We start from the raw sequence: 18924 nt of genomic DNA, 5'->3' as shown, positions 1-18924 counted from the left end.
GTACTTTGACAAACGCCACTCGTTGCGGTGTTCATTTTACGGTGTTCGCTTAAACAGATAAAAGTGTGATAGAAACGCAAAAATCACAACATTCGCCATATCTCTAAACTATCAAATGAATTTCTGCATGTTTCTATTTAAAGATTTGATGTAATAAGCGCCCAATCAGAACAGGTGTATTGCAACATTCGTAAATCACCTGACGCCTAGTGTGCGCGTTGTGTAGAGTTCATGTTCTGTTACAAATTGTAGCCACAAATAAATACATGTATATATGCCCATGATATGTTCATTTTCTTTGTTCTGAACCATAAAAAGCGCTCAAAAATTGGCATGGGTGTATTTATTTTTGACACAAAATCTTTGTAGCGCAGACAACATTGGGATCTTTTAATTTCGATATAAAGTTTCGTAGTGAATTTCTTCCTAAGTACCGGGGTAGCTTGCGAATTATTTGGAATTGACATTTCATCTGAATAAAATAAAAATCAAACACGCTGTAACACGCTATATTTAGATTTCATGCAACATGTACAAGTCATTTTCTGGAAATCGGGAAAAATGAAACCCAATTTTGTGAAAACAAAAAGGGCAATTGCATTGATTAACACCATAAAAGTTAATAGTATTGATCATCTAAACGCTTAGTTTCAGTTTCCGACTTAACGTACTGCCCGAGTTTAAGTACACATAAAAATGTGCACATAATATCAACATGTACATAAAGTATATGATTTTATTTTGTACATGTACATTTAAAACGTGTGAATGATCCTCACAGACAGGTGTTTACGGTGGCTGCGCAGCATCGCGGTGATCACGGGTGTTCCCGTTTACGATAGCGTGCAATCGCGGCAATTTCAGGTGTTCGCCGAACACCGCGGTCAGTAGTGTGTCCCCCCCCCCCCCAAATGTCACCCATTGGGACAATTGAACACCGCGGACACGCGTTTTTGTCAAAGTACATATTGCCTGTACTGTGAGCTCACCATGTAACTTTGTGACAGGTAAGCTAAAAATATAGTAAATCAGGTCCGTGAAGCAAAGTTTATATGTAATTTTATAGGGAGGGCTACCATCCCGAAACCCAAAATACTGCCACACTTTTTATTTTAGCTTCATAGGCGCATCTGATTATTACAATTTTTCGGCCACAACTTTTTCAGCCATTTTTACACTTTGTCCGAAAGTAGACTGTTACCCGCTTATTGATTGGATGACCAAAGTAATAATTAACCAAATCGCGTGTCGTTATTTCAGGTAAAGATAAAACATTGACCTTTCTGTATCAAATAGTCAGAGTACAGGGCACTCTACTATCTATGGCTATATATTAAAGAATTAAATCGAATTTAGTAGGATTGGCATCATAATCAAATCGATGCATTTAATTATAGTTATAACTCGTATTAGCTGCTCAGTGGCAGGGGTATCAACGGGCGCCATCCGATTCAATGTTCCTAGGCTCGGCTTATATCACCTTATCATGCTTCTCCCATTTGTAGTTTAAAAATCCGAGTGTCACTTGTGTTCGGAGGCACAGCACTTAAAAAAAATTCCGAGTGTCACATGTGTTCGGACGCACAGCACTTTAAAAAAAATCCGAGTGTCACATGTGTTCGGAGGCACAGCACTTCAAAAAAATCCGAGTGTCACGTGTGTTCGGAGGCACAGCACTACAAAAAATCCGAGTGTCACTTGTGTTCGGAGGCACAGCACTACTATTTACGTAAAACATTAAATAACATTGACAAAAAAGATGATTTCTCCATTGCAACACAGACGCTCTATGCATTTAATACATAAAGTGCCTCGCCCATGATGCTAACGGTGCGTGCATAAAAATCGCACTCCGTTAAAAACGTTGACGTGGCTAAAAAACGTTCCTCCAGTACAGTTTTAATTTTATCGCGATTTTTTTTATTTTGGCTTTTAATTTTGAATATAATGATGTAGGGTCGCAGCAAAATAATAGGCCCTGTTGGGGAACCGTAACCACAACATTATTTTGAACCCCGTTGATGCTGCACCCTGTAAATGTTATTAGCAATTTAACAATTGCTCAGTTATACAATTTTATTTCACGGTCAAAGAATTATTTCATTTCTGATATTGCTTGCAAATGCTATTTTACTTAAAATTAAGAAAATCAACTGACAAAAACCTTAAAAACAAGAATATCAGTAAAACTGATGGATGCTCCCCGATGACGGGCTTTGTCAATCTATGTGTTAATAACCACCTAAAAAAACTATTATAAGCCTTGGTGACCTTGACCCCAGTGACCTCATCAAAAGGTAGAGGTCCATGCAAGGTACCTACATGCCAAATATGAAAGAGATCAGTAAAGAATTGAAGGTGCTATGAGAAACTGTTACAAAAGTGTGACAGAAGAATCCATTATTAGCCTCAATGACCTTAACCCCAATGACCTCAAACCTCATCATAAGGTAGAGGTCCATGCAATGTACCTTCATGCCAAATATGAAAGAGATCTGTTAAGAAACTGTAACAAAAGAGTGACAGAAAAATCTATTCTTAGCCTCAGTGACCTTGACCCCAGTAACTTCAAACCTAATCAAAAGGTAGAGGTCCATGCAAGGTACATACGTGCCAAATATGAAGGAGATTGGTTAGTTATTGAAGGTGCTATGACAAACTGTAAAAAAAGTGAGACATTAGAATCTATTATTAGCCTCAGTGACATTGACCCCATTGACCTCAAACCTCATCATAAGGTAGAGGTCCATGCAAGGTACCTACATGCCAAATAAGACAGACACACAGATTGTTTTATTGACGTAAACTTTACAGTTTTTTGTCATTTACAAAATAGTTATACAAAGCATTAAGTCAATGTGAGAACAAATAAGAATATTTAAATATCATATTGATCGCGTAAAGATCATATAACACTGTATTATGTGAATTGGGAATAAGACATCAATTTGGGAATAAATTGTGTTTTATCAAAAGTGCATAATATGCAGTTTTATATGTTGCATTTTTTTAGTTTTACAAATTATACTTAAAACATATACTTGCATATATAATAGCATCATTAAAATTGATTATACTTCAAAACTGGATTTCTTATTAATAAAAAAAAAAAACTCATGAAATGATACTGTGACCATGCTGCGCATGCACACGGTTTCAAAATACACTTTCAATGATACAAATTCAATCACTGTTAATGAAAAAGTCATGGAAAATTTCTTATTAAGCTTAAATTATAGATAATGTATTACAAAATATATGTAGATCATGAAATGAATAGTTTTGTTTGAGAAAATCACCAAAATGATGTCCATTCGCAGTTTGATGTCTTATTCCAAATTCACATAATACAGTGTTATATTCATACATACATGAATTTAATAAAGAAGTTGAACATAATAAAGATTTGTTTTACAAGTATTAATAATAAAAAATAAATAAATGTATTCATGTTTCGCCAGATTAACATATACTGATGATGAAAACAATTATTTGTTATTAACTTTCATACAAATATTGGAAATATAAGAAAGAGATTGGTTAAGTTTTAAAGGTGCTATGAGAAAATGTAACAAAAGTGTGACAGAAGGAAGGACAAACTGGCAACTATATGCTCCGCCAAAATTTTATTTCGGAGAGCATAAAAACTAATTACTAGAGAACATTATATTTACAAAACACAACAACATTAATCTAACAGTATTTACAATTTTACATGCAATAATATATTAATAATTAATATCCAATGCTAACACAAACCTAATCAAACATCATGTATATTTACATAACAAACAACATTAATTTTACAGTATTTACATGCACAAAAACCCAATGAAACATGTATATATTTACATAACACACAACATAAACTTTCATGTAACTCATCACCCTTCAATCCCATGAAGATGCTTTTCCGTTATCCAGCATTTTCCAGCATATATTGAGAGTAAAGTAAGATTGAGTTCATGGGTCGGAGTGGGCCGACAAGATACAGGTTATAAGTAGTCTATTTATGTTTTGATACAAATTTCCTATGTTCATTCCGACAACCTATTTATTGGGATTGTTATTGCTTGACATCCTATGTTTATTTCGACAACCTATTTATTGGGATTGTTATTGCTTGACATGTTTGTAGATATTTTGTTTTTTGTTTATTTGTTAATAGATTTGATGATGGTAATATCAGATTTATGTTAAAATTGTTGATTTTATGTGCCTTTCAACAGATGCAGCCAGAGCAGGGCGAATAGACAAAAAGCCGATGACGCATGTCGAGGGACCTGTCATCTATGCCCTGCTCGGCGACACCTCTCGTGGCTATTGTTGATGGGTCGGAGTGGGCCGACAAGATACAGGTTATTAGTAGCCTATTTATGTTTTGATACAAATTTCCTATGTTTATTCCGACAACCTTTTTATTGGGATTTTATTTTTTATGCTTGACATGTTTGTAGATATTTTGTTTTTTGTTTATTTGTTAAATAGATTTGACGATGATAATTTCAGATTTATGTAAAAATTGTCGATTTTATGTGCCTTTCAACAGATGCAGCCAGAGCAGGGCGAATAGACAAGAAGCCGATGACGCATGTCGAGGGACCTGTCATCTATGCCCTGCTCGGCGACACCTCTCGTGGCTATTGTTGATGGGTCAGAGTGGGCCGACAAGATACAGGTTATAAGTAGTCTATTTATGTTTTGATACAAATTTCCTATGTTTATTCCGACAACCTATTTATTGGGATTATATTTGTTTGACATGTTCGTACATATTTTGTTTTTTGTTTATTTGTTAAATAGATTTGACGAAGATGATTCATCCATTGCGTCGCAGGCTCTCTTTGCATTTAATACGAAATCTCTGATATGATGGTGAACATGATTTTGTCTGTAATATCAGATTTATGTAAACAAAATTGATTATATGTGCCTAGCAGTTGTATGTTAGGTGCCTACATGCATGCATGTACTCATGTTTTCTGAATATTAATTGTTCCATTAGAGACATGGCTTTTATTTCCCAGATGTAATTTTTAAGTTATAAATGCAATTGTCGTTCATAGATTAAAACAATGGCACATTCTTCAAGTGGTGTTCTCACTGTATTTATGGAAAAATTTTGTTGTTCTGTTTCCTCTAAATTTCCGTGGCACAATTGAACACGCTCATCACTGTAAAAAATATAGTGAGTATTATCAACACACCCAACAGTAGTGTAGTGTTGGTGGTGATGATTGACAGACGCTTTGAACTCATAGGTCTCGTTGTTAATAAAAATGTTATTATCAAGAGAGATTCTCTTTTGTGCACTACGATGAATATTTATTATCAGGAGACTGGGCGGTCTGACCAATTCACGTTTGACATCATGTAACTTTTCACCACAATGTTCACAATTAAGCAATTTCTGTTCCATTAGCCATTTGTTGATGCCCTCTTGTATACGTATTTGTGCTTCTTCTAGATCTACAAGATTGATTAAGATTCTTTGGGATCGGAATTGTTCTCTGATTTTTGAGGAACTGCAACTTTGACATGTTTTTGTAGTTTTGACAGTTCCCTTGTGGATTTGGCAATCGTATGTTTGATCAAGACGGTCAAAAAGTTTAACAAGGAACTCATCCGCATCGTGTTCTATTCCTAGGCGCCAACCAGGGAGCAGGGACTCTGTTAGTTTTATAATTGGCATTTTAGGGAGATCCCTTAGGGGTAAATTGTGATGCCGATAGGCACGATTTACAACCTCATTCAGTGCACAAAGAGGACAAATCTCATTTTGAAGGTGGTAACCAGAGCATTGCTGGTGCAAGTATTGACACTCCCTTAAGAAGGCATCAAAACTTCTGGTATGGCAAAGAGCTATAATTGGGGCATTCAAAAAGCACACATTATTTCCACTGTTTTGCAAACCTTTAAATGTTTGTCTGGAAATATCAGGTCGAGTTTTTAGGGACAGCAAATTTTCATTAGGTATGGGATCAAGAGGTGACAATTTTTGTTTTGGGGTTGGTAATTTCCTTTTCTTAATGTCACATGATGGGCCTCCGAGAGATAACTTATCGTTAAATTGTCTTTTTAAAACCTTTGGTTTAACAGATTTGTTCTTTTGGTAATTAGTCAAGGTTTCATAATCCTCTTGACTTATGTGTGGTGCTGCTTCAGCTACCAGATATTCCTGGGTTTCGATCAACTTTTCAAGCACTCTCATAATAACATTTGTATCGGTGTCTATAAACATAAGTTGCACGATGCGAATCAGTTCCTCTTTGTCCTTTTTGATACTTAACCTTTTTGCAAAAGCTTGATCTATGATACTGTCTGCCAAATCATTATAATGAGTAGTCCAAAATGGGTCGCCAAAGTTTTTATGTCGGTACATGCGTTCAGACTTAACTTTTACGGCTTCCTCAAATGCTTGTGCATCAAGAACATTTTCCTTAAGCCTTTGTACTTTAAGGTCCATGTAATTTGGAAAAGTACGTATATGAAGATGGGCGGGACTTCTAACCCTAGAAATGGCAACCAGGAATATGCCAGGCACATGAAACCAGCCATCCAGATCAACTTCAGCCAATGGGAAATTAGCTCCTTGTCCTTTAAAACTTGTTGCTGCATCTCCTCCTTCGAGTGGCAAGGCGATTCTAGTCATGGGTATGTTTGACTTTGTCTTCCCAGCTTTTTGTTTATAACTTTCAACAGGAGGAATTGGGACATAATTTTCGCATCCTGGTATTCTTAAAATATTTGGGCCCGAGTAATTGGAAGCTTCTATTACCATAAAATCAGGCATTTCTGGTGGGTTACTAGGACCCTGAAACTTACAGGTCATGTGTACGCCTGAAGGAAACTCATCAACAGTATCCTTACAATAAGGAACATCATCAACAGAAAGCAATACACTCTTTGGGGGAATCTGCTGTACTTTTCCACATGTATCAATTGGTTTTGTAGTAATGCAGTCCTGTAATTCTCCTGTTTTCAAATCTGCACTAGTTAAAGAAGCAACAATGCTGTCCCTGTTATATATTGGTCCCACCAAAGTATGTAATGATCCATTGTACAGACCTATACTTGGAGCAATGTTACGTAAGAGCATGACTCTCATTCCCCTGCATGCGTGCCAGCTGGGTGGGGCACCTTCAAATTCTTTTGCAGACATTGCTGTCAGCTTCTTTTCTTTTGCTTCTGGACGATGTATTGAGTCTATTCGCATTATCGGATTTCCTGTTATTTTGTGATGTCTGAGAAGAGCTTTTGCATTTTCAGACTCAACAGTTGACCTATTTTCATGGTTTTTTGAATGAAAATGATACCCATGGATGATATGTGCACTGTTCCACTTCCCGTCCATCTTCATATCACGTTCTGTTGCACAGTTTTTTCTAAGGAAAAGCATTTCTTTTTCCCTGCATTTTTTACCATACCTCATATTGACAAGCACTTTTCCAGTGAAACGTTGACTAATGGGATCAACATCTGTTCTTTTGACTTCAGTCAAAAACACAGCATCAAATTGGCCCAGCATCAGATCTTTCCGACAAGCAGTAATATCATCTGATAAAAGACGATCTTTAGGCGATGTTAAGGATTGCCATTTGTCATAGTTTGGTATTGTTTGTAACGGTGGAAATTTGAAGACCTGTCTAAACCTTATCAAACCATTAATAGAAAGGGAACTGCATTTTTTGTTTTCATGCGTGAACGAACGAGCGCTCCAGAGAGGTTCAGCTGCAATCGGAAGAATCTGTGCTGGGTCCCCAATAAGAACAATGCCAATATTGTCGAGATCAATGTTGCACTGAATCAGTCGTTCAGTTACAAAGGCAAACATCTCTCGTGACAGCATGGAAAACTCATCAACAATGAGGAGAAAGAATTTTTTGGGGTCAAAATTGAGCAAAAGTTTGGAATATGTGGCAGATGTTTCTTCCAGACGCAAATCTTTTTCATTTAGATGGACAGGTATACAAAAAAGTCGATGCAAAGTCTCTGACTTGAAGTACATCTGACTTGATGCAGCTCCTGTGGGAGCTGCAAGTTTGATTCTGTCTGTCCAAGTGCTTACCTGTGCATCTGAATCAGGGTTAGATTGTAAGAGGCTTATTACACTGCTTATAATGCATTTTAGTGTCCAGCTTTTTCCAGTACCTGGATTGCCCATTAGAATGAGACGCAAGGGGTTTGGGGGAGGTGCTTGTTTATTTTTTTCCCAATTTAATCTAATTTTAACATAATCAACAACAATGTCATGAGCCATCTTTTGTTTATCATTTAATGAAGATGCTTCAAATGAATTACTTGACAAAACTCCTTGTGTGTTTGTGAGATTTGAAATATGAGCATGTATTTCAGCGGTAGAAGGTATAACATTTTCTCCTAGCCAGCTCTTCATAAAATCAACACCTTCAGGATTGGCTAAAACGTCAGAATCACTGAAACATGGCTTGGAATCTATGCCCTGCTGCGGGGCAGACCGCAAGCGATCAACGGGGTTTTGATAAAACTGTTCATTTCCGGGGCGTGCTATCGGTTTTGAAGCGGAATCGTATTCACTGCTTTTAATTTTGCTTAGATTAGTGTCATCAGTTGCATCTACTGCACAAGCTTGCTGGTTTTCTTCGACATCTTCGTCTGAGGATGAATCTGAATCAGAGTTGTTGTTTCGAGGAAGATGGTGATGTTTCCAAAATTTGTATGCCCATGGTGGAAGTCCATTACCATCAAGAAATGTTTGATTGAATAGATCAATCCAAGCTTTCTTTAAAGATTCTGCATCTTCAGCAATTGGTGAGAAGTCAGTAGTTTTGTGGCAAGGAATCTTCCAAAGGCAGAGTGTTCTACAATAGTGCCAATATTGTTTTCCACGGGGATTTGCCATTCTTATACCATGGCAAGGTATCAGCTTTAATGCATTTAATCTGCCATTTCTTGCAGTACTTCTTCTTTTAAATTGTAAGAATCTTTCCCCCCCATCATTGGGTTTAATTTCTTTAACATCAAACAAGTCACAAAACTGATGTAGACACATGTTGCATTGTATCTCTGCCTTCAGTTTTGGCGACTCTTTGCCACATTCGATGAAAACAGCTGTTGTGCCATGTCGCCCATCAAATTGTTTAATGAGAGGTGGGAGAATGTAATTTTCGCCATCTTTTTTTATCATAGTCAGTTCTCAGCAGAGACAAACCAGATACACTGCAACTTTTGATGTTAACATTTGAAAGAACATGTGGGATATTTTGATTGAGGTGAGTTGCCTGAAAGATAGATGTTGTTCCAGCAATGGCATGGCTATTGTACATTTTTTGAACAGCACCTTGATTTATTGGTTCACCATCTTGCAACTTCTCCATTGCAGTGATGAGCACTTCATTAGATGTTTTAGTGGGAATTGCATCTTTAAAGGCATATTTAGTTACATACTCTGTAGCAGAGTCACCAGTATCTGAAAAGAACTCAAGATTTAAGTCCTGCACCCCATTGTCTTTATTTTGGCAACAACTGACCTCTATTACTGGAGGTTTTCTGAGAAACTCTGGCACAACAGCTTTGTCATCAGCATTGCTAAGAACATGCAGAATCTCAAAAGGATCATGACCATTAAACCATTTGTCGTTACATTCAAACTGAAGTTGAAAAATTTTCTTATTGTGTTTGTCAGGCTCAATGGTGGGTACTTTATTCATTGGTTGCGGTTTTCGCCTTTTACAGGTAATAACCTCTGTGGACTGTTTATTCCCTGTTTCCTTGCATGTTAATTGCTTTTTCTTAACCACTGCACATTTATCTGTTTTTGAAGGCTGATCGTTTATTCCTGTATGACCTAAGTGGCGACATGTTCCATTGACAACAGTCACATATATTGTGTCCAATGTTGAAAAATCACCGGTTGTGAGGGCATTGTCTATCACACTTGCCATGTTCAGTCTGCAGATGGCGGAGGTCCTTTCATAGATGAAATCAAATGTCTTGTTTTTACCATCTGCTAGTAAACCTGCATTCCAGTTGGTGTAGAATGGTCGCATATATTCAATGTAATCCTTCCTAGCATGATCCCAACAGTCGAGTACCCTAGTACGGATAGTGTCTTGAACAAGAGGATTGTCGAGATCCTGGCCAGTATTTAAACATTCGTCTTTGGCACTCTGAAGGCAGTTTTGTATATTTAGTTTCAAGCTGTCCATGTGCTGACTGAATTCACGACTAAAATACAGCCTATGAGCATGTGGATTGGCATTTGCACCCCATTCAAACCGTGTAAAATAGGCATCACCATCATATCTAATTCTAGATAAAAACGTTGTGTCCAGCTCTGCCATCAATGCGCACATAAACGATACGATGCTTGGATACTGTAGTACGTTTCTTCGCCGACCTTCCAAAAATTCTTGGTCACTCTGGATGGAGAGGGTCTCTGTACCTGGACAGACGTTGTGAATTGCCGGGTGATGGTTATACGGTGGAGCACGAGTCTGGAACAGCATAATTGACATTGGCATTTTGTCTTTTCGCCAAGGAACACTTTCTTCCCAATCCCGTTGAACAGCTATTGCATCATCCCTTGACCTTTTCAAGAATGGAGCTGTATCCGGTATTGATGACTTGAACATCATTAGGTTTGATACGGTCCAGTCACGAAGCTCTGCATTTTGCATTAAATCCTCTTTTACAGGTATTCCAGTTGTTTCAAAGGCATCACTTTTCAGAGCGAGCTTGGCCTTTCCCTTGCTATGTTCTCGTTTAATCATGCTATGAACTAGAAATTGAAGCTCAGTATTGACCATCGCTCGTTTTTGTGTGCATACCCAATACAGGTAAGCAAATTTGTAGCTGCCTGATTTATTTTTAATGCTACGAGGACGTTCTTGGTGTGGACATGCATCACCAGTGAGGAAGACATCCGGGAAAGCCATTTGTAGGTATCCTTGTGTATCCTCAGCAACAGGGTTCTGACGGTCCACATCTGGTGCTGAGATCCTTTGTAACACTGTGTTTTGCATTCCATTCTTGAGAATTTGCTCTGGGTTTTCAGACAAGTTAGAAACTCCACCCTGTGCAACACTACCTGAATCTCCTTCATCATTGCTGCTCTCCCTTAGGAGAAGTTCTACTTCTTCACAACATAGGTAGGTTAGGTTTTTTAATTCATCTTCAGGTAATAATACCTGTTCAATGTTTTTTTGTGATGCATTTGAAACATCTGTGCTAGGATTGAGCCATTTCCTCTGAACACCGTACAAGACAACATCAGTGAGTGTTATTTTTATAGTTTCATTTGGATCTTCATCATGGTTAAGTTTGTCATTAGTTTGACTCTCTAGTATGAACTTTGCTAGATCGTTCCATATTAGATTTGCAATTTGTTCCATGTTAAGGCAGCTGGATGCGGCTTTTTGATTTTCAATTAGAATCGCATCTTTTATGCCACTTCCGATAATAAAACCAGAGTTTATCCATTCAGAGAACAGCTGAATAGTTAATCTTTTAGAAGCACGCTCATGGATCAGCTCAACATTGATTTTTCTTAAACCATTTGGGTAAACAGCTGTGCTTGTATCTGATAGCTGACTTGCTAGATTCTCCATGGCAGCTACTGTAAAAGGTGTATGAACCTTATCACAGTACCTGTAAAATGGTCTTTTGGTACCATATACAGGACAAGTCACTTCACGCTCCATAAGCTCTTTTGCATGAACAATCTTTGCCATATTAATTTTAGCTTCATTAATGCTCCCATCTTCTTGCTTAGAGACCATGATAACAAATGGTAACTTTTGGAAAGTGTGCCATGGAAGAGCTTTAGTTTTGACTGGTTCCATGGGTGAAAGTTGAAAAAACCCAAAATACTGAAAAAAAAATCTGGGGGCCTGGGGGCCGATAGGGCCCCCGGTGGGGTCCAGGGCAAGGCCCTGGCCAGGGGTCCAGGGGGCCGGAGGCCCCCGGAAGCTCCTGCATTTTAGCTTATTTAAAACGAAGAAATCACTTCTCCTGAGCTTAAAGACACCTGTATTTTTAAGTTATTCAAAACAGAAAAAAACAGTTTGGGTAGAAAATATCTTTAAAATTTCATGTAGATTAACATTGATGAACATATTACAGTAATACATTTTCTTTCTTGTATTTTTATGTAATTAGTTTGAATATCTTATCTAGATATTTTTTAAAGAAATTACTGAAGCACTTAATTTGTCTTCTATCAAAAGATTAAACTTTGAAATTAAAATGAAGCATTTTGTGTAGTGTCTTTTGATCAGATAAAAATTAATTTTTGTAATAAAATAGCTTCTTAATTCTCTTAAACCATGCATTAAAAATCACATTATTTTCACTTGTTAAAACATTATTTCATGATACACCAGAAGTTCAGAACTATATCTTCTTTATTCTTTTCCACTTCCTTCCTGTTCCATCGCTACTTGTGTCCGGTTTCCTCTTAATCCCTGAATGTCTGTTCTTCAACCTTACTAACTTTGCAATTTTTTTGGCACGTTCAAGTTTCAACAGCTGAACTGAAGAGTCCAAAACTGCATCTTCTCTTTTCTTCTTTTCCTCTTTCATTTCCTTCAGATAGTTCTGATAACTGGAGTAAGCAGAAATACAGGCCTTTTTCATATTTGGTGTGACTTTAAGGTCTGTACTTTTCACATTTTTTTTCCTAAGAGCGGTCTTCACAATTGCTACGGCTTCATAATTGACAACTGTCATCTTTGTCCGGTCTTTTTCAATAATGTCGTCCATGATGTTGAATGTTGATTCAATCAGTGGTCCACTAAACACAGTCAAAAGTGGCATGACTAGCTTCTTAATGGTTGGGTATCTCATTGCGCAGAAATTATTCAGGTCGAAGACTTTAACCCAGTACCCACTGTCTATACGATCATCTTCTTTATACTTTGCCTGGAGATCCTTTACCTGCAGGTCAACATTGTATATGGAAGCTTCCTGGGACAAAGCTCCAAGGTCTTCTTTAGACAGGACTTGTGGCATCTTTTTGCCAAGATTCTTCATAGCCTGTTCAACCTGACTGTGACCGACAAGTGCAGGATCCAGTACTGTCATCTGTCTGATGGTGTGATTGTTGAGGGGCATCTTCAGCATCTTTATGGCAGCCATGACATACCCAGTTCTAAGATGGCTATAGAATTTTGTGACCCAATGTTGACAGGACTTGTCCATTCTAGCTTTCTTCATGTCAACATGGGCAAACTTCCCCACACCCAAGTCTCTGTCAGCCTTCTGAATTTCACGGTCATTAACGTCTAGTTTCACCAAGTCACTCACTCTGTCAGGAATATGTTCTGGCTTAATGAACATTCCCAAGAACTGTCTGGTGACCTCCAACATTCTTGTGTGAAGTGTATGGATTAGGGGCTTCTCTGCCTGGAAAGCCTTCACATATTCCTGGAAAGTGAGGAGCAGACCCCGATATGTGTTCAACATGGCCTCCGTTTCTCTTCTATTTTGAAATAGACTGTTGATGATCCTTTCTTTCCTGTCAGAGCTTGTCTTGGATTTCTGTTGTTTCTCCTGGGACATCTGTAACAACACAATGGCTGCCTGAGCTTTGTCCAACACCTCCTTGTCTGTCAAAATCTTGCTGACAACTGTCCTGTGAAACATATTAAAATAAGTATCAAAAGCCTGTTTGATATACAATGCACTCCGGTTATGTGAAATTGGCTCATGTGAAATAGTATATGTACAGTTATTTCATGGATGCTTGGTGAACAGTCAAAACTGTTGTCTCAAGGTATCAGGGATGACTTTGGAACTGTTGCCTAAGGCCGATGAGAACAGTTCCAAATGTCAGCCCTGATACAGACAACAACAATTTTGATTGTTCACCAAGCATCCATGAAATAACTGTTTTATCACCTGATTAAATTTCAACTTTTTGACGAGAAAATAGCAAAAATAATTAATTATCATTTATATAAGGCATTAGGTAATAATGATTAAATGTTGTTTATCATTAAACTATTTCAACATAAAAGGTAAAACTATTGATAGGTCAACAGTTCGAAAACATTGCAACATTACCTTTTCCTAATTCCATTTATATAAGGCATCAGGTAATAAAATTATATATTTATCATCATGTTCATAAATAATTTTTTTGTTTTAAATTTTAAAATAAGTTAAATATCATTTACTGTTTAACATGTTTTAACATTAAGTAATACTTTTTCAGAGATCAATTTATTAATGTAGAAAATGAAAAAGAATGTCGATAAAGTTGAGCAAAGACCATGATGCCATACATTTCACATCAAAAAGAAATTATAATACAAAATATATTATACTGTTACAAAATACAACACAACCATCTTAAGCAGTTGAATGAAGAAAAGGCAGTCTTGTTATATGAAGCAAGGTTCACAGCATATAAGAAAGATAGTATATGTTATTGCCAATACAATTTTGCAGACAGATAATGTTTTACCACATATATAAGAAAAGACAAATTCCACAGATAGTGTAAAGATAATGATACCATGTACACCAAGCAGTAGACTATCTATATATAAATATATAACCACAAATCTAAACAACCAACACCAATACATAAAAAATAACACAGAGCCAAGCAGAATTTTTTAAAAAGGTATCTATAGAAGTAGAGCTCTAGATAAGAGGAGTGAAAGGGTCTTCACAAGTAATTAACTTGCTAATTGTTCATTTAACCCTTTGTTGTTTGTTCTCATTAGAATTATCTCATTGAGACGATTTCAATGAGTACCAGCAACAAAGGGTTTTGATCAAAAATTAAAATGTTAGCAGTGGGAAAGTCACCTTTATCTGGAGCTCTGTAGAAGTTAGTATGATATAGCTATTGAAGCAAAGCTAAATAGCAATATGTATCTATGCTATTACCATTAAACTATTATATTTACCTCTTCATCTACAACTGCAATTTTTTATAATATATATAAATGCATATGTTTGTGAAAATGATTTCTTTTGGTACGATAAATGTTAAACTTCTGAAATATTTTTATTTACAAACTAGATTTACAAAAATTAAACCAGTCCATAAAGTAACATATACATTGCCATTGATACCAAAACTCTTTGCAATTATTGATACCATAACTCTGAAATACTTACAATAGAAATTCAATTTTTAACCCATTTATGCCTAGCATCTACAAAAAGGCCTTGACCCTGATGAGAAGCTACATAATGAGATCTCAGGTTCTACACTGTTTGCTAACAAAGAAATTTCTGTAAGAAATATTCTAAAAATAGAAAAATATACCAGAAACTCCTTTAAGAGGAAATTGACTCATCTAACTATTAAGGTCAGAAGAGTCCACTATGCATAAATGGATTAACTTTAGCACAAAAATTGATTGCAATTTACATAAAGTCTCTGAATAATATATACCTATATCTGGATTTTTCTTCCTCGGACAGGAAACTGTAATAATATACAGTCAGGGGTTCTAGAAGTTCTATCACTCTGGTGGAGACGTCTAACATCTGGAGGAATCTACTTGAGATCGGCCTAATCAGATGCTTTGGAGTAGAAATATTCAGGAAGGATTGCAATTCATGGAAGATCTCTTTTACCTTTGGAGATTCCTCAATGTCATAGAACAGATCTGAACAGAAAGGCTGTATGTCTTTATCAAGGTTACTGAGTAAAGTCTTTGCCGCATTATTGATCATGTGAATACTATCACCACTGACATCTAACATATTGGGATTTTTTTCACGTGCAAGCGTTTCAACACCCCCACGCACACCTCGCATTGTGCTGCAGTTGTCCATCAACATGCTTACAACTTGCCACCACTCAATTTTATATTCTTCAAGAACACTTTCAATTGACATCATGATATCTTTTGCAGTAGCATGATTCTGTTTACGTGATCCAAGATGACGCAAGACAATTTGGTTCTCTTCCTCGTCATAGAATTGTATTAGAATGTTTACAATCTTATCGTTATTGTTATTCGTGGCCTCATCCAAATTTAGCGAAACACTTTTCCCTTTGACTTTGTCTGCCACTTCCTGTTTGAAGCTTTTTGCAAGTCCGTGGGTGATAATGTATGTGGCACTCGTCTTCGAAATTGTTGTCTTTCCCAGTGCATGCTTATCTTCACTCAGTCTCTTAGCATAGTTCAGCAAGTCCTCTGCAATACTGAATGGTAAACAGTGTTCACTAATAAAAGCAGCTGTAATAGCTCTTTGCTTGGCAACTCTGTCCTGCATAGACTCCGTTTCAGGCTTGGCTTTTGAGGACCCAGGTAGGACCTGAAATGAACAAATTAATGAGTATTTGAAGATGATTATCCCTAATCAGAGTAATAATGATAGTATGCCTAAGGTAACCAGCATAATAAACAAAAGCTCTTATATTGAACAATTCTTCAGACTGACAGGGGCAGAACAGAAATCAATTTGTAAGTGGTGTGTAACCTATATTTGATTTTAGTATTTTTATTGGGAAATTACATATTGTCACGAGAAGAATGAAGCATTTAACAAAACAATAGTGCCCATCACACAAACATGATGTAAAATAATTATTTTTATGTAGATTTGGGTAGTTTTGGGGTAGATTTGGGAAGATTTTGGTAGATTTGGGTAATTCGTGCCGCCGTTATCCAGACCTTCGCCACCGATCATTCGATACGGGTGGGAAAAAAACACAAATAAGAGATATTAAAAATATTCACCTGATTTGATTTCCACGTCCGGTAATTTTTCAAATGCGTTACATCCTCAGCGTGAGACTTGAACGCCTTCTTCCCATTAGATTTGTAGTTTATCGTTTTGAAACAAATTTCACAATAGGCGCTACCCGGAGTGTTTGGTTTTTTCAGCCAATCTCCCCATTTCTCACCAAGAGAGCCTCTTTCGTTGAGCCATTCCCATCGCCACTTGTTCTTAACACCACTTTCAAGTTCTTTGGTGTTATACCCCGGAGGTAAATACATAATTTTATCGGTTGTTTGGGTTTCGGAAAAAAGTTACTTCAACTTGTCCGCCATATGCTTTTGAGAGATTTATTTTCGTAACGTTGATTTTAATTGGTTGACCGATTAACGTAAACCAATCAAAACGCGTGTTTGGAAACCGAGTCAGATTCCGATTTACTTCGAGTTATTCCGTGTTGTAAACCATTTCGTAGACATCGGAGACAAAGGAATCGTAAATTATCGGCAGATTTTGCCAGACTATTCTAATGAGGTGACGTCATGCTGTCTTCTGCACGGCGAAGGATCATTTGGCTCGTATCCGTACCAGATTCCTTTTGCAGGAGACATTTTATTTCGACTTGTAGCCGTTAAACTTCGGGTCCGATTAAAATCAAAGGTAGGGGTTACCCCCCCCCCCCCAAAAAAAATATCTCCTCGGATCTGGACGATTTGGAAAAACGACCTGACTGAAGATCGAATTTACGGAAATCCGTAATAATACGGAAAACTTTCACCCCTGACAGGTTCTTTTATCGCAAAAGATATTGATCCATATCTGGAGAATGGGATATTATTTGTACGAGAACGCAATATAACTATTACAGCATGGATCGGTGACAGAACAAGTTTTTCAGCCTGAGATAAAGTGTCCATGAACATTTCATGCTGATATGAGGCCTCATCTTGAAAAACATCAAGAGCCATCAGATTTTCAGGACCGTAAGGGTTTATATTTGAAATATTGTCATCAATAGATTGTTGACTATCAACAGTGGTTCCCTGAGAACTCTCTTCACCAGCAGACTTTTTGTGCAGCAATGTTACAATTCCATCATCAATTTTACAAAATTTTGAACAATTTGTACATACCCCTGTTACTGTTTCATCATTATAAACTCTAGCACTTGAAAATGCTGAGTCGAGAGTGACACTAGACCCTGCTAAGACCTGAGACTGCTTTAAAGCTTGCAGAAGAAAAGAGTTCGACAGTGGAATCTGTTGGCCAGCTTCAGGGACGTTTATACAATTAGCTGCATCTGCTTCAAAGCCAGGTGAACACATTCCACATTGAGAGCAATGGATCATCTTCATGGCACAATATGTTGCATGGAGATCACGAATTCCACTTAGATTTAGGACAGTGTGCTGGGCAGATGGGTCTTCAGATGACAGCTCGCTATGATCTAACCATGATTGACAAACAAGAGCTTCACGTGGTTTCATTATATTAAGCTTTCCTTTTTTCAAAGTAGGTATTTCTTTACAAGACTTAAATCGACCAGTAGTCAAAGATTGAACAAACTTCACACATGCCGAAGGCAGAGACTGAGTGTATACTGCCATGCCTTTGATTATGTCAAATTCTTGACTCGTGCATGCATATTTTGCCATTATCTGAACATGTTCAACACCTGCACTAACTTCGCTTATTGTTTTCAACACAAAAGCAACTGGTGTAAGTTTTGACTCGTGCAGACTGTTGTATGCTACCCATAGTTGTGGACTTTGTTCAGAACATGGAAGAGGAATAATGTCATTTTCCTCATCACATGAAGTGCCATGAAGCAGATTGCAGGAGAAATGTACTTGTTTATGAGGCCACGACTTTTTTTTTTATTGGTTTACAAAAATTATTTTGAAAATGGTCCATCGGGCGGTCGAAAAAAAAAAAAAAAAAAAACATCATTGGAAAAAAAAGTTAATACTAATAACATCAGAACAAAGACAACATATCTTTTATAACCTTAACACAGAGACAAAAAATCAAATTATGCAATAAAACACATCTATATCTTCAAATGAAATGAGTCCTAAAAGCACCTTTTGTAACATCAGGCAATTTTAAACACTCCGTTACATGACATGCGTTCTTCTCCCATTAAAACGAAAAACTGCGCTTCATTTCCATAATTCGATGCGCACCATTACGCAATGCGATGCCCGTTGCATAAATCTTATATAAGATAAACTACTCATACACAAATTACCTGGT

At 37.0% G+C, this 18924-nt stretch overlaps 1 protein-coding gene across 1 annotated transcript; it reads right to left on the bottom strand.

Annotated features, from left to right (window-relative positions):
- Positions 1–11818: 11818 nt before the first annotated feature.
- On the bottom strand, positions 11819–17430 carry LOC127835346 (uncharacterized). Its single transcript, XM_052361727.1, has 3 exons — positions 16689–17430; positions 15392–16263; positions 11819–13612 (listed from the first exon to the last, which is right to left on the bottom strand). Exons 1-3 carry the CDS (start codon positions 16947–16949, stop codon positions 12373–12375), a joined length of 2373 nt encoding a protein of 790 aa, XP_052217687.1. The 5' UTR covers positions 16950–17430; the 3' UTR covers positions 11819–12372.
- Between the last annotated feature and the right edge of the window lie 1494 nt (positions 17431–18924).

The sequence above is a fragment of the Dreissena polymorpha genome, chromosome 6 (assembly GCF_020536995.1).
Source record: "Dreissena polymorpha isolate Duluth1 chromosome 6, UMN_Dpol_1.0, whole genome shotgun sequence".
Taxonomy (NCBI): domain Eukaryota; kingdom Metazoa; phylum Mollusca; class Bivalvia; order Myida; family Dreissenidae; genus Dreissena; species Dreissena polymorpha.
Note: the sequence above shows the minus strand (reverse complement) of the source record. Positions and strands in the feature narration are given on the sequence as shown.